Source organism: Micromys minutus, assembly GCF_963924665.1.
Source record: "Micromys minutus genome assembly, chromosome: 6".
Taxonomy (NCBI): domain Eukaryota; kingdom Metazoa; phylum Chordata; class Mammalia; order Rodentia; family Muridae; genus Micromys; species Micromys minutus.
Window position 1 is genome coordinate 29,413,961 of NC_137975.1, and position 14,634 is coordinate 29,428,594.

Sequence of the window (14,634 nt, forward strand, 5' to 3'; positions counted from 1 at the left end):
ACACTGAAAGTAAGTAAAGCCTAAGAAAATGAGGAATTTATCTACAGTGTTCTTGTGGCAGGAATGACTTCCTATGCCTCTCAACCCTGACATGGGAAATAATTTGAGTCCCAAGCTACAAAATCTGAACTCTAAATGAACAGTACAGGCTTTCCCATTCTCAGAAGGCAATCACATTTATCTGTCTAAAGAACACCAGGAAGTTCTTCTGATCATTTGAGGGACTTCTGAAATGATTTTCTATTTTGATTTTCTTTTTTAAATCAACCTCACCAATGTGTGATGCCTCAGCTGTGCCCGTAAAGACGTTAGAAAAGTCAGTACAAGGCATATATGTTTCAATGAATACAAAGGGCTAGTTGAAAATTTTTTAATAGTTTAAATATTGTAATGTGGTAAAAATGACTTCTGTTAGCAATTATGAACACACACCCATACTTACATAGTAAAACCAATGCTTCTTTTAATATAAGTCATGGGCTGTAAAGTCAGTCAATTAACAATTAACTTGTAAAATCAAATTTACCCTCCTAAGATCTTCTGTCTTCCAGTTGGCAGGCAGGGAAGCGATCCTCATTTAGGAGAACAGTATATATATACATATATATATATATATATGTATATATGTGTGTATATATATGTATCTATGTATATATATGCATATACATATATAGTATGTGTATATGTGTGTATATATGCTTGAGATTCTGATAGCAGCCCACTGCAGCAACTGACAAGGAAGGGAACATGTTGATTTAGATTTTAAATTCTAAAGATTCAAAGCAGGAAAATGAATATCCCTTTCTTAAGGTTTGGATGCCTTTTATTCAAGGACAGAGAGGGAAACACTGAAGAGACTAGTGAGCTGTGTTTGATGATATAATGCACACTCAAAACCACACATAAAAACCCAAAGCCTCCAGAGAGGTTGTCATTCTTGACTGTCTCACTGTTTGGGTTTCTTCAAGATTGCAAAGTTCTGGAAGCTTGTAAGCACTGTTTCTGCAGGTTCTGCACCAAGTGCAGCAATGGAGTGCGAGAGGGAGGGAGCCTGACAGATGCTCAAACTTACAGTACTTCTCTTTTATTTTCATATATTTATATTAAGATACTGTACAGTTTCTCAAGCTAATAACAGAATCCTTTCTGCATGTATATATAAAGCATACCAAAATAAAAAGTATTTCACAAGAGAAATTCTCATCTTACAGTACTATGGGAGTCAGAGGCGAAGAGGGCGCATTTGTGGGTCGTGAACAATACATTCAATTTAAAAGAATAGAACATCTGTGCCAATAACAGCTTCTTGGTTATAATAAATACAGAAGTTGGAGCAACAGCTGGCTACATGAATGGTGCTTTGTAACGGACACACTCAGGAACAGTAGAGCGCTCTCCACTTGGCGCTCGCGTCTCTAACTTTACAATCCTTGGACATTCTTGAGCACTGCAGATGAGGGTCCCCTTCATTCGCCACCCCGTGCTTCCGCATACCAACCAAACTTACGGCATGTTATCCCCTGGGCAATAGTACCAATGCTTAAATGGCTTTGAATCAGCCTCACCTTTAATTTGACCCATTACTCAAATCAATTCCAACATTTAACTTCATATAAAATTTATTCATAAACAGAAATATAAAGAGAATATTTTATTGGTGATTGTTAAGATTAGAACTTCTAATCAATTCCGTAATTATCTGCAAACTCACACTGATTTTGTTTTTGCACAGTGCATTCTTTGGAGGGAGGACGGATATGAACACTTGGACTTAATGTATTTAAAAGGCAGTGACCATCCCTGACCATTCACCTCTCCAGCTCTTTTTTTTTTTTAATTTTTATATTTTGGAGAGACAATTTTATAAAGCAAATCACTATTGATTTAGTTTTGGTTTTTTTGAGACAGGCTTTCTCCGTGTAGCCCTGGCTATCCTGGACCTCATAGAGATCCACCTGCCTCTGCCCACTCCCTGAGTGCTGAGATTAAGTGCCTGGCAGAACCCTGTGTCTTTAAAGAAGGAAAGAATCCTGTAGGCAGGGGATCCTCAGTCAGTCCAGGGACATTACAGTGGGCACGGCACAATACAAAGGGTCACCGGAAGCAGCTTTCTCCATGTCTCTGGGATGCACCCAGTTCAGCCTTCAAGACAAAACAAAAACAAAAAAACCAACCAGATTTCCTTTGTCTAAGACAGCATGAATAGCCAATTAAAAGATGAGCCAGTACTGTGAAAATTTACAAATGACTTGAAAATAACTATAAAAGACTACTTTGTGAGAAAACAAACCCGGTGCTCTGCTGGCCAGAGTACAAGCTGCCCCAGCAGCAGGATAAGCCTTCCCAGTGTCCTATCACAGCACACACCAGAGTGCAACAGCCACGGCCAGGCCACGCTGTTCTTTGGCTCCACAATTCTTTCAAGAATCTGGTTGGTGTTAAGATGAAGACATTCAGGGAAAACTTTCACTTCAGGGTTCCCTAAATAGCTCTCCTGCCTGTCCTCTTTATGCACAAATACAGTACTTCCCTCTCCAGACAGATTTGTCTTCAGTAAGGGCCAGTCTTCATGCCCTTAAACATGCTCCAAAATTATAACCCAGCCAAACGATATCAACATCCACAGGCACATTCTAACACACACCTCTTCTTCCTAACAAGATAAAACAGATGCACATACAATGGCCCAAAAGTTTTTTAAAAAAAAGTTGCAATCTAAGAAAGGTGTTGGCATACCAAATGTCTTTGAAAAAGGGAATTCTTTCTCAGAAAAAAAATCTGAAACATTTAATGGAAAAAATGCACACACACTATAAATAAGAAAGTAACTTGAATAAAAAAAATTCTGTAGGGGAACTGATCAAAACTTCAATTTGGTATATGAATAAAAATATATGCTTACATTACAGTGTATAGTTATGAGTAAAGTGTATTTAGAAAGAAATTGAACTATAGTTACTGCAAGATTATGCCAAGAATATTCTTCAAATGTACAATAAAAACACAAAGCCTTGGGCAATGTGCAACTTTAAAATGACTATCACGCCAGGCAAACAAGTCCTTAACCACTTTTTAAAATGGGTTCATTTATACCATTTAAACACAAAAAGGCTGTCAAAGACATTAAAACACAAGACTTTCTGGGCCCAACTCACATTCTGTCCTCTGTGTTTTCACATTTCATAGTTGCATTTTGAGTGTATAGACTAGAAATTTTAAATCTTTCTCAAATGTTCATGTCTGCATTTATTATAAGGATTATATTTGAAAATTATAATACTAAGAACTAAAAGCATGTACTTCAAACTTAAAAAAAAAATCAGAGAACTTCACAATCATGCCCACTACAATGTCCATTTAGTGACTTCAAAGCAAACAAGTCAAACGCTCAGGTCCTGCCTCAGGTTCCGCATCCCTCTTGACGTGTGCGGCGTACTCTTCACCGTCTGGTTAACAATTCTCAAACCTTACGCCATTAAAACCTCTTGTGCTTGTGTTCTTAATGCAATCGGAGCATCCCACAGTTGGGAGGGTGACTGAGCCTGGTAGAAAATGAAGCTCATATGAAAACTGGTTAAGGATTCAACACCCAGACAAAAGCGGGGAGGTATGATTTGCACAGAAACACTTTTAAGTTACGTAGGTTGCCGTCTTCGGGATCTTGCACAGTTTAGCTGCTTGCGGTACATGCGTGCATCCTCTTTGCCACATCATAAACGTAGGCGATGTCTGGTCGCTTCTCCGGATCTGGGTTGATGCATATGTTAACTAACTGTCTTAGCTGAAAAACAAAACAATTTGAAAATCAGCCTCCTTAATTTTGAACAGTGTAATCTTGAATAGTTAGCCGAAAGGCTTCTAGTTAACTGTAGATATGTGCACTCTGCCTGATCTAGAATTTTGGCTTTGACAAGCTTAAGTTTTCCATATAAAGTGATGGGAGTCCATGTCGATCAGATACATTTATCACAAGTCATTTTGTATAGGAAAAGTAGATAAAATTTTGTACTTTAATATTCTTTTGTCAGCATGACAAAGTATTAATGTTATTCTAATACTTAAGCATGCAAAGTAGTAAAGGTTCCCACTTTATAAGAGAGTTGAGATCTATATACTGGGGTGGGGGGGTCCCCAAAGGTTAAGACACCTTCCTTTCCAGACTCAATTCCAGTAACCTTTGTTTGGCAAATTGTATCTCTTTGTAAGAGCATATAGCATCTTTGTACTGACATCTTTTTGCTCTATACCTGCTGTCATTAGCAATACTTCGGACATTTTGAGAATGTTCTGGCATGCAGATTAGCATAGCACTTGGTGAGTTCCAAAAAGCCTGCATTTCCTCATGTCCTTCACTGCAAATATACTGGGGAGCTCTATCGGTGGAACCTGTCGGGACTGGTAAGGCTAAAACCAGGGAAATGTTATGGGAGGGCAAGAGTGGGCAGAAGGCTGGCAGGCATAGTGAAGGGGGCAAGAGACGGAGGCAGCAAGCAGCCCTGGCAAAGGAACCTTTAAAGAGTGAGGCTAGAGCTGATCATCAGGAATGCTGTCCCACTTCCAATTCATTAATTACAAATCTATCAGAATGATTAGCTTCAGCCTCATTTGGAGATCACAATGCTGGATGATGCAATGCTATATTCACGGAGCAATTTATGTTCCTTTTGAAAGACATTGCAATGGTACCGAAAGTGTTTTAATGACTTGGCAAAATGTAAGACATTTTAGTATGTTGATCTAACAGAACATATGTTGTACACAATATCCAGTTATGTGTAACACAAAAGGCTGAGGCAAGATTCCTTAAATGATGATCCTTATGTTAAAAAAGATAGCATGTCCTACCAGGTGACCAAGCTGTCAGACATTCTGTTTAGAAATAGGAATGAGAAAGGAGGGAGAACAGGAAGCAGGGGATGGTAACAAGGTTACAAAACATCATTGTAGTCAACCAAGATGATCAGTGGGTAGAGTAACAGTTTACCGGGTAACATTGCCACATCATACAAGCTAGTTTAGTTTCTGAGAGCTTCAGGGTGCTCTCTGTAGCCAATGAACAACCAGTGTCCATCCCTGATGCACTGAAGGGGAATCAACCAACAGCACAGAAAGAAAAGAACATGGCTTCAGACAACAGAGATCACAGGGGTGCTCAAAAGGGACAAGGGCTAGCAACAAGGAGAAACAGAGGTAGGGGTACCAATGGGCATCTGAGCAGGCCACCACCCAGATAACTGCTATACAGGGAGAGCTGGGAGGATTCAAGGGTAATGGTAGATGAAGGCAATACTGAATAAACTGTTTGGTCTGCTCTCCCTTTTTTATGTCCAATACTCACCAGTTAAAAAACAAAATGAAAAACTATTGCCACCGAATTTTCTTTGCCAGTGGAATTACTGACAGATTTATCACTGTCAGATCTATAAGATATGGAACTGGCAGACCTCAACATACTTACCAGTGACATTTATTATAAAACGTTTGTATGACTTAACATATTCAATCTTCCTAACAACTCTACAGGAATATTATCAATGCAGCCCAGTTTTATAAGCATCAGTGGTCTAAGATTAAAAGGCTCTAGAAGGCAGGAGGTAGATCTGAACTGAAAGGGTCTCACCTCAGGCATAGGCTTTCTAAGAAGTATGTGTTACTGTCCTAGAAAAATTCTAACTTGGTCTATAGGTTTCCCTATGACCACCTCTGACAAAGGGTGAGATAGCCTTTTGCAGGTGGAGGGCACACTGTAGGTCATTGGTTTCTCATATGATCACTAGCACTAACAGCCATTACAAGTTAGTGTTTCATAGCAATAGAAATTCTATGACCAAAAACAAAATTGGGGAGGAAGGTGGTTATTTGACTGATACTCCCACATTGTCCATTGCAAGAAGTAAAGACAGGAAGTCAAATTAGACAGGAACCTAGAGGCAGGAACTGATGGCAAGGCTATGAGGAGTTCTGCTTACTGGCTTGCTCAGCCTGCTTTCCTATAAAACCCAAGACTACTAGCCTAGTGAGGATACTATGCACAATGGGCTGGGCATTCACTCTTATGGCAGAGTTGCAGTTTGAAGTAGACAGGAGATCCACAGAAAGTCAAACAGAGTCAAGTAACATGGACACTTCGGGGCTCTCCAAGACTGAACCACCAACCAAAGAACATACATGGGCTGGACCTAACCTCCCTGCCCCAACATGTAGCAGATGTGTAGCTTAGCTTTTATGTAGGTCCCTTACAACTGGAGTGTGGGCTATCCCAAAAGCTGTTGCTTGTCTATGGGATACGTTCTCCTAGCAAGGCTGCCTTGTCAGCTTCAGTGGGAGAGGATGTGCCATCCACCCTCACATACAAGGGGAGGTAGGAGAAAGAACTGTGGGAAGCAGGTGGCCAGAATATAAAGTAAATAAAAAATATCCTTTACACAATTAAAGTACCCAACACACACACACACACACACACACACACACACACACACACATAATATGTAACGGTTCTGAAGTCACAGTTCATAGGACAATTTGGATTAAAACACAAACCAATCCATTTTTTTCTAGGATTTTGTAGATGGCATGAGAAAATCAGAGTGTCTTTTTACTAAAGACACTCTTAATTGTTGACACAAATGTGCTCATATGAATATTATGACCCAGCATGACCGTTTTAATTGCAACTTCAGTAGTCTTTTAAAAAATGACCCAACCATGAAACTAGCAGGAATGTCCTCCAAATAGAAGGTGCTTAGATTCAACTTAGAGCAATCTTGTCATTACATTATAAACTTAAATACAGAGGGCTGGAGGCACAAGACGTAGGGTATATTCACACTGGGCAGACTGGAGTTAAAATCTTAAGGGACTCTCTTTTTTTTTTTTTTTTTTTTTAATAAGCTCCAGAGAAAGGGGTATGGAAGCCCTTATATAATTTCCTCATAAAAATAAAAAGTGACACTAAGTGATCTCTCAAAGTCAGACATTAAAGATCAGAATAAGGTGATTATATGCAAGACCTTACTCAGTGTGTGCGTGTACTTTAAAGAAAAGCTGCACAGATTTTGCTGTCCAGTAGCTTGAAGCATTTTTCCTATGTCTGCCGCCTGAGTGCTGGGATTAAAGGCAAGTTCCCTGGGTATTATCTTTTAAAATGATGCTCTAGCTCCCTAGAAGGAAGCATGTTTTTCTGAAGTTCTTTAACAACCATCCAATGCTTTGCAATGACAGTAACTCCTATATTTTTAACCACACTAAAAGAAAATGGCTTTAGGATTGCTATCTCTATTGTGTTGTTGTTGTTTAGGTTTTAATTTCTAAGACCACCAGGCATTTGTTTGCTTAAATGTGTATGTCGAACCAAGACCTTTCCAGTTATCACCTCAAAGGCCAGCATCTAATTTATAACCTTGACAAAAACAAGAACAGATAATGTAAGCCAAAAGATACTTTAAGTACACAAAGCTTACTTCTTACCTTCTTTTTAAGGGCATGTTATTGTTTTAAGTACAGTATACCAGAAAGGCCAGTCCACACAAGAGCCTTTACAAAGCCATAGAAAACTGCTACATTCATGTGCTTCAGAGGAACACAGAAACATTTAAATGACTAAAAGCTAATAAAATGATTCTATATAATATTTGTAAAGTTATACATTTAATGCTTTCAAATGCAGTAGAGAAATCATTAATATATTTTGATCTATGTATTTCCAAAGAAATATCAAAGTATGCAGTCTAAAACCAGGGACATTAGAGAGAGTGTCAAGAGTCATTGTTCTCAGGGTGCTAACCCAATTACAGTTCAAGTTTAGCCACGCAGGGGTAATAACAGTCAGCTCTTTGTGTATTATTGCTTTAGGTCACCACCACTGCTCTCAATAGGACAATAAAGACTAATTCTATTGGTACTGCTTCTTTATCACCCCTATCTTAATCCCTCTGAGACCAATTATGCTCTATCAGCCTTCCAGATATGCCCAATTTCCATCTATCCAAGGACATACTTTAGAACCCCAATGTGGATCTAATACATTAAAGCCACTATATTTGGAGCTTTAGATATTTATACAAAATGACTAGGCATACCCAGCATAGACACCAAAGTGTCACTAATGATTGACCTAGGGGTAATGAGAAATGCCATCTTACACTGATGCGATGTCTGTATTTTACAATGGGAGATCATCCAGCATCTTCCCAAACTGAAAGTCTTATGGAAAGTTACATGGTTTTATAGGACCCCACAGGATCTATGAAACATAGGGCACCGTTTTGGATTCATGTCTTCAAGGAACAATTCCTCAGTGTCACTTCTGTAACCCAGGAGAATAAAGGGCATGAACGCACACAGATTACTCACAGCTTACTCCTGCACAGCAACCTTTAGTAAAGTGGCCAAAGAGCACAGAGCGGAGACTAGGAAATTTACAAAAACAATTTTTAAGAAGCATCAAATGTTCACAGTTTCTGAGATAAGACTGTATGAGAATTTAAATAATTTCATAGTAATATTCATCCAATATCTGCATACGCTATAGTAAATCTTTTCATCTCACTTGGACTATGACTACATTAATTCTAAAAAATTGTAAAGTCACTTGGCTAAATGCATCTTTCGAACCATGTGTGTAAGAAAGAATATAATGGCATTCATTTTGACATTATTATAAAGTTGTATTAGGAAAGACTTCCCAGCACCAATTTAAAGAATCCTGGCTTTTTTAAAATAATAACAACCCCTAAGTAATTCATAAAATTCTATTAGAACTTGAGAAAGTAGAATTTGATAAATAAATATTTGACTTATCAAATTCAAATGTTTTCTATTACTTACAGACTTCCACTAACTTCAGAAACGTGAGAACAAGACTCTGCCTGACATCCCCAGCTTGTTTTCCCATTTACACAAGGCATAACTTTATGAGCTCAAAACTGAGGTTATTGAAGTTACTGGACGTTTAAAGAACTTGCCTTAAAGATCTTTCTTAGGTATTCTGATGTCTAAAAGTTAGGAATTACTTGTAACATTAACTTAAAACTTGTCATCTCTAAGATTTATATATTTTTTCCCTTTGCAAACAAAGCATCACACGAGGATGCAAGAGACCTGATTACTCGGGGTGCATGCTCACTTATGAATTCAGATAACCCCTACTTTCCATAAAGTATCCCCCAGTCCTTCCTTCCGTGTCCCATGGTCCCTGAGTGGCCACAGGCCAGATGGGCATCCTGAGGCCATGAGCGCCCTCTGACATGGTAAGCTCAAGGAATTTCCGAGAAGGTGAAGAGGACAGAAGTCCACAGAAGCCCAGAACTGCCTGTGGCGAGCATCTGAGTATTTTCGGGGGCTGCCAGCTCCCTGCAGCACAAGCAGGCGGGCAGAGCACCTTCCTCGTCCACGGCTGTACATGGACACTGCTTCTGATACGCCAAGTCTACTTGATCTATATAAACTGGAACAAAGTCTCCAACTTAAGTTTCCTTGGTAAAAGTTGTCCTACTGATAAAAGGGCAGATTCTAAAAGTTGAAAAGGCAGCACTAGTTTTGTGAAAGCCAAATAAATACATCTGAGTCTCCAATAACCTATAAAATCCAAAAAAATAAAAAAATCAGTCATTTAATTAAATATTACTACAGTTTACTGTATCACAGGAAAACACTATAAACCTTGTGTTATTTTTTAAATGATCTGAAAAGTCGTGATTTGTATTTGTGTATGTGTGTGCATGCACGCAGGTCACACCACTGACATCTTTGGCCAGTTCTGATTATTTTTATGTGCGATGTCCCAAGAAGAATGAAAAGCAGCATTTACTGCCAGTTTTAACATGGGAGGGAAGCACCAGAGAGCAGTGCAGTGCCCAGGAAAGGATAGCAAACACAGCCCTGTTCTGCAGACACTTCTCTAGTTTGCCAGAAAGGAAGGGGAGAACATTCTGCTGTAAAAAGACAACGAAAATAACAGAACAGGGTAAAAGCAAATCTGGCTGCAGCTTTGAGGTAAAAGCTTACCGCTCAGTGCCAACCAGTTCTGCGTGGATACACCCGTCAGGTCCACGCCGCAGAGGATAATTTTAGGAGATGCAGTTCCAACAATCTATTTTTAAAACAAACTTTTCTGTCTGCCAGCTAAAGGTCAGAGAACTGTAAAACTGAGCAGCATTTAATATAAAACAAGAGACTATAATCTGAGAAGTGATTAATCGATTCTGATTTATAAACTGTAGTTTGGCTTCTTTGGTTATAAAGAGCAATATTAAGACTCACGAAGTCAGTAAGCGTTCCAAAATATAACTAGTACATACACTCTGTATCTTACTCATACTGTAAATTTAACACTGCCGAGCTGGGCCTGGTGGCTCGGGCCTCTGATCCCACTTGAGGGTTTAAGTCAGGGGAACCACCAAGCCAACACAACTGGTGCTACAGTGTGATTTTAAACTCAGCCTACAGAACTTAGATTTTTTATCTCAATTAAAAATAAAAAAGGGCCAGGCACATATCTGAATAAAGTGTCTGCCTAGCAGACATGAGGCCCGGTGGTCTAATACCTAGTGTTACCCAAGCAAAATGACTAAGCAATATCCACCATGCAATGAATGCATATCTACTGTTCTAACAACAGTCCACTCGAATAAAAAAAACAATAACCATCTTTTCAAGGCTTTCAGGTGTCTAATATTTTTTCTTCTCAAAGTACTGCTATTAAGTCTGCTTTCTGGGACCAAGATTATCCCATTTTCATTATATCTGTGAACCCTTTATTTGACATTCAGAACTTTTTTTTTTAACATCTAGATATTCAAGTTATTTTTTCCCCTGTGTCTAAAGAGACAACTAACAGAACAAATACATGGTTTTGTTGACGGTTCCAGTGTCTCTTCAAGAAATTGAGCACAGGGACAAAGTGTGTGTCATTTCCTAGTAAATGCCCTGGAAGTCTCATAGTTGATGGTGCTTATGTAAAAGAACGAGAAGAAAACCCATACCTGATACCATTGGGAAATCTTGTGCCTCTCTTGACAATTCTTTTGAGATATTTCTGTTATTCAGTTATTATTAAGCCATTAATTTTGTTTTTAATATCAACTCCATTCCTTCCATCAACCCATCACCCAACGTTTAAAATCCATAAGGTTTAGACAAGAGCAGAGTTGCTATAGATGCTGACGTTGCAGAGATGAAGGTGCATATGCCAAGGAGCAGCTATCATGGGCCATGACTGCCAAGGGGAGGTGAGGGAGAGCAGAGGCAGAGGAAACGCTACAGAAGGCGGCCAGCTGGCAACGCGAAAACAGCATCTTGTAAAACATGAAAACTAACACTCACCATGAAGGGACAGAAGATGTGGCCATGACCACTGAGTTTTAGGTAAGCTCAGACTAAGCAGGAACTTGACTTATGGTTCCTAATAAATCGCAAATGTACAGAAAGGACTTGCTTTGTCATACCCCACTTGACAGATGAAACTGAGAGCAATCTTAGGGAAGGTGACTGCTTTCAAGTACAGTAAGTCTCTACTCACATATGGATGAGGGTGTTCTAGGGATGAAAAAGACTAAGGAATACCAAATTTACATAGAACAAAATCATAATATATACCTTTTCTGAGAGCCACCGTGCATCGCTGAAACATTTTAATCTAGAACCTACATTATGTGTACATAAACACCATACTTCAGAAGGAAGGATTGGATTACATACTTATATACCAAAGCATATTGCTTTGATTTTTAGTGTTAAACTGTATTTATCTTGTAGGACATAACGTGGGGAAAATTCCCAGTTTTTAAGCTCTTGAATTATTTTAAATGTAAACTGTATTTAGACGTCTTGTTATTTTTCTTACCACTCCTACTGCTGAGGTATGCTGGCAAGTAACGCTTGAAGAAGTGTTCCTCTTTCATCCTTTGTGGGCAGGAAACTTAACAGTGGACCAATGTCTAAGTAGATCAACATTCTCAAAGTTATCTGTTTTCATTTTCTCTTCCAGAAACCCACGTTTTAACTATTAAAGACACAGGTATTATCTGAGTCACTAGGACAAGTACCTTCTCATGGTCCCTATTCTCTGCTACCCTAACGAATACCAATTTAGATTTTTGAACCATTAAACAGCCTTCATAATAAGCACTGGAGGGGTCACTAATGTCATTATGGCAGCACTAAATATGTTTAGGATTCACAAATTCGGAATAATTATTCTATCAACAAATTTAGTTCCTCGCTAAGGAGAGAAACACTTATTAAGAGCGCCAGCACTTCAAAGTCTTGTAGAACTCTTCGTTCCTGTTTGGATTAAAGCAACGCTGTTTTACAGACTGCATGCTTCTCAGCATAATTTTCAAGTTTGCTTCTTAAGAATTATTTTCCATGTTTACCAAGGCATTCCACCCTCCCATTTCATCAGGGCATGACAAAGGCTTTCCCATTACTAGAAACTGCACTGTCTCTTTTGGAAGGTGCACCACATAACATGATTTGCTTTACAGCTCCTTTTGGAACTGGTAACTGTGCAGAGTGAAGTAAACGGTGAGATCTATTTTCCTTTCCCAACTTGAAGACCTTCTATCTGGGCCAGACTTTGATATTTGCCCCTTGGCTGAGAAGCCGCATATCCAACTTCACACTTAGCTGCAGTGAAGTAGCCCTGCAGGCAGGCCGACTTCAACGAACCACTAGTGGTATCATCATTAAAATCCTGCTGAAGGTCACCATGGTAACCGCCTGCTGAGGCTTCGCGGCTGCACTCGGCATCTCCTAATCAGCTACCATGTGAAATGCAAATTCAGACAGTCTGAAAATTAGTCAAGAAGAATAGGGGATGAGGATGCAGATCCGTGAAATATTCATGTGCTTCACGGAGAAAAGAAGGCAGCCTGAATGACACAACAAAGAACTGCGCCTGACATTCTTGCTATCGCTTTGCATTATTGTTCGCGAGCTACTGTTTCTCTAGGCCTACAGTCCTGAAGTTGGTTTTGTGAAAGGCCATATATTTATATCCCGTACCCCAAATAGTAATTAAAAGTGGCTAACATAAGACCATTAGCATCAAATGAAGATAATACTTTAAATCATCACCATGGCTTCCTAAGTGTATATTCTAATTATCTAAATGCAATGCCAGGAAGCAAAAAAATGTAAGCATCACTCCTTATCGGCATCAAACTATTAGATGAATATGTACTAATTATATTCTGGGAGCACAAATGATTTACATGGAATAACAAAAAAATCTTTACAGATGTTTATTATTCACACTGTATGAACTCAGATTTCCTTGTATAATACTAAAACCAGATGCTGTTCATTTCACAATAGAAAGTATTACAAGATTACTTAATATGTGAACACTGTGACTGTTCTCCATTTTTCCTTTGCTCCTTTCTATTTTCCTGGGGCAAAACTAGCTATTGCTCATGAGACGGAGATGTCCAAGACTTTTGTGCTCTCATAGGTAGGTCCCAGGTGAGACGTCCCAAGGGAGCCTGTAAGCTCATCTTAGTTGTCCCGAGACACTGCTACTCTGTACGCCCCTCAAACAATGGTGATGTTTTAGGATAAAGTGGAGGATAGTGTGTAATGAAGAACTGGATGCTGGGTAAGTGCCAAAACAACTCATTTCAGCGCACTAGCAAGGCACACGGGATTCAGATCTCAAAGCCTTTGAAAACTGCCAGTCCCATTCAAAGTATTTTATAAACAGGTCCAGCATGGTAAACACCTACCCAGAGGAATGTCGCCGAAACAGTGAAGGGGTGATAGGACAGGCATTGCCCAAGGAGTAAGAAAAAAAAAGGTTCAGAGACAAGTGGCTGAGAGGGACATTTTTCAGATTTGGAAAACACCAGGAGCCAAGTTCTACCAAAGTAAGTTCTTATTGTTTTCTTGGTTTGACTAAGGACTCAGCCTGTCACAAGAGGACGAGGAACTAGTGCTGGGTCAGAATGCTTGCATCCGATGGGTACCCTTCACATCAGGAAAGCCAACTATTTATGGTTCTCCCACGCCTCATGGTGAGTTTGCAGAGTTAATCTAACAGCAAGACTCAGAAGATGTGAAGAATCAAAGCGCCCGCTCCGCCACCTGGACCATCCATCTGCATTTCTGAGTAAAGTAAAATCACTTAGTAAAGCATGTCGACAAAATGAACCAATGCATGGGCCGAAGAGTCCTTACCTCCTCCGAATAGTGGTCTGAGGGGAGAGGTGGGTAGTCACACTGCTCTATCTTCTTACACAGAGAGTACAGATTCATCTTGTCGCCATAGAAAGGACTCTGCAGTGCGGCCATCTGCAAAACACTCACAGTGAAACTGATGTATGTACCAAGTAACTCTAAAGGTAACTGCACCACTACAGGGAACTGAGGTGGGATATGATTATGAAATACTTCGAATAAAATTATATGAGCATTTTGATTTTTATGATTACCCTTTTCTGAGCATTAAGTATGAAAATTATTAATTTTGTTTTTTTTTGGGAAACATTTAAAATTTCTTAAGACATACAGCTAGCATGACTCAAACAATGAATAAAAATACTAAGAAATGGAAGCTATTGTGTGTGTGTGTGTGTGTGTGTGTGTGTGTGTGTGTGTGTGTGTGCAGTCATGCTTCATCACAAAACAGCTATCATG

The 14,634-nt window shown here is 39.3% G+C and overlaps 1 protein-coding gene across 1 annotated transcript in view; it reads right to left on the reverse strand.

The window, feature by feature from the left end:
* Positions 1 to 410: 410 nt before the first annotated feature.
* The window catches only part of NEK7 (NIMA related kinase 7), a 124,059-nt gene continuing 109,835 nt past the window's right edge, over positions 411 to 14,634 (reverse strand). Inside the window, exons 9-10 of the mRNA XM_080918590.1 lie at positions 14,176 to 14,289; positions 411 to 3,781 (exon numbers count right to left, since the gene is read on the reverse strand). Coding sequence (XP_080774716.1) covers positions 3,671 to 3,781; positions 14,176 to 14,289 — 225 coding nt within the window. The 3' untranslated portion in view covers positions 411 to 3,670. The remainder of the gene's footprint in view (positions 3,782 to 14,175; positions 14,290 to 14,634) is intronic.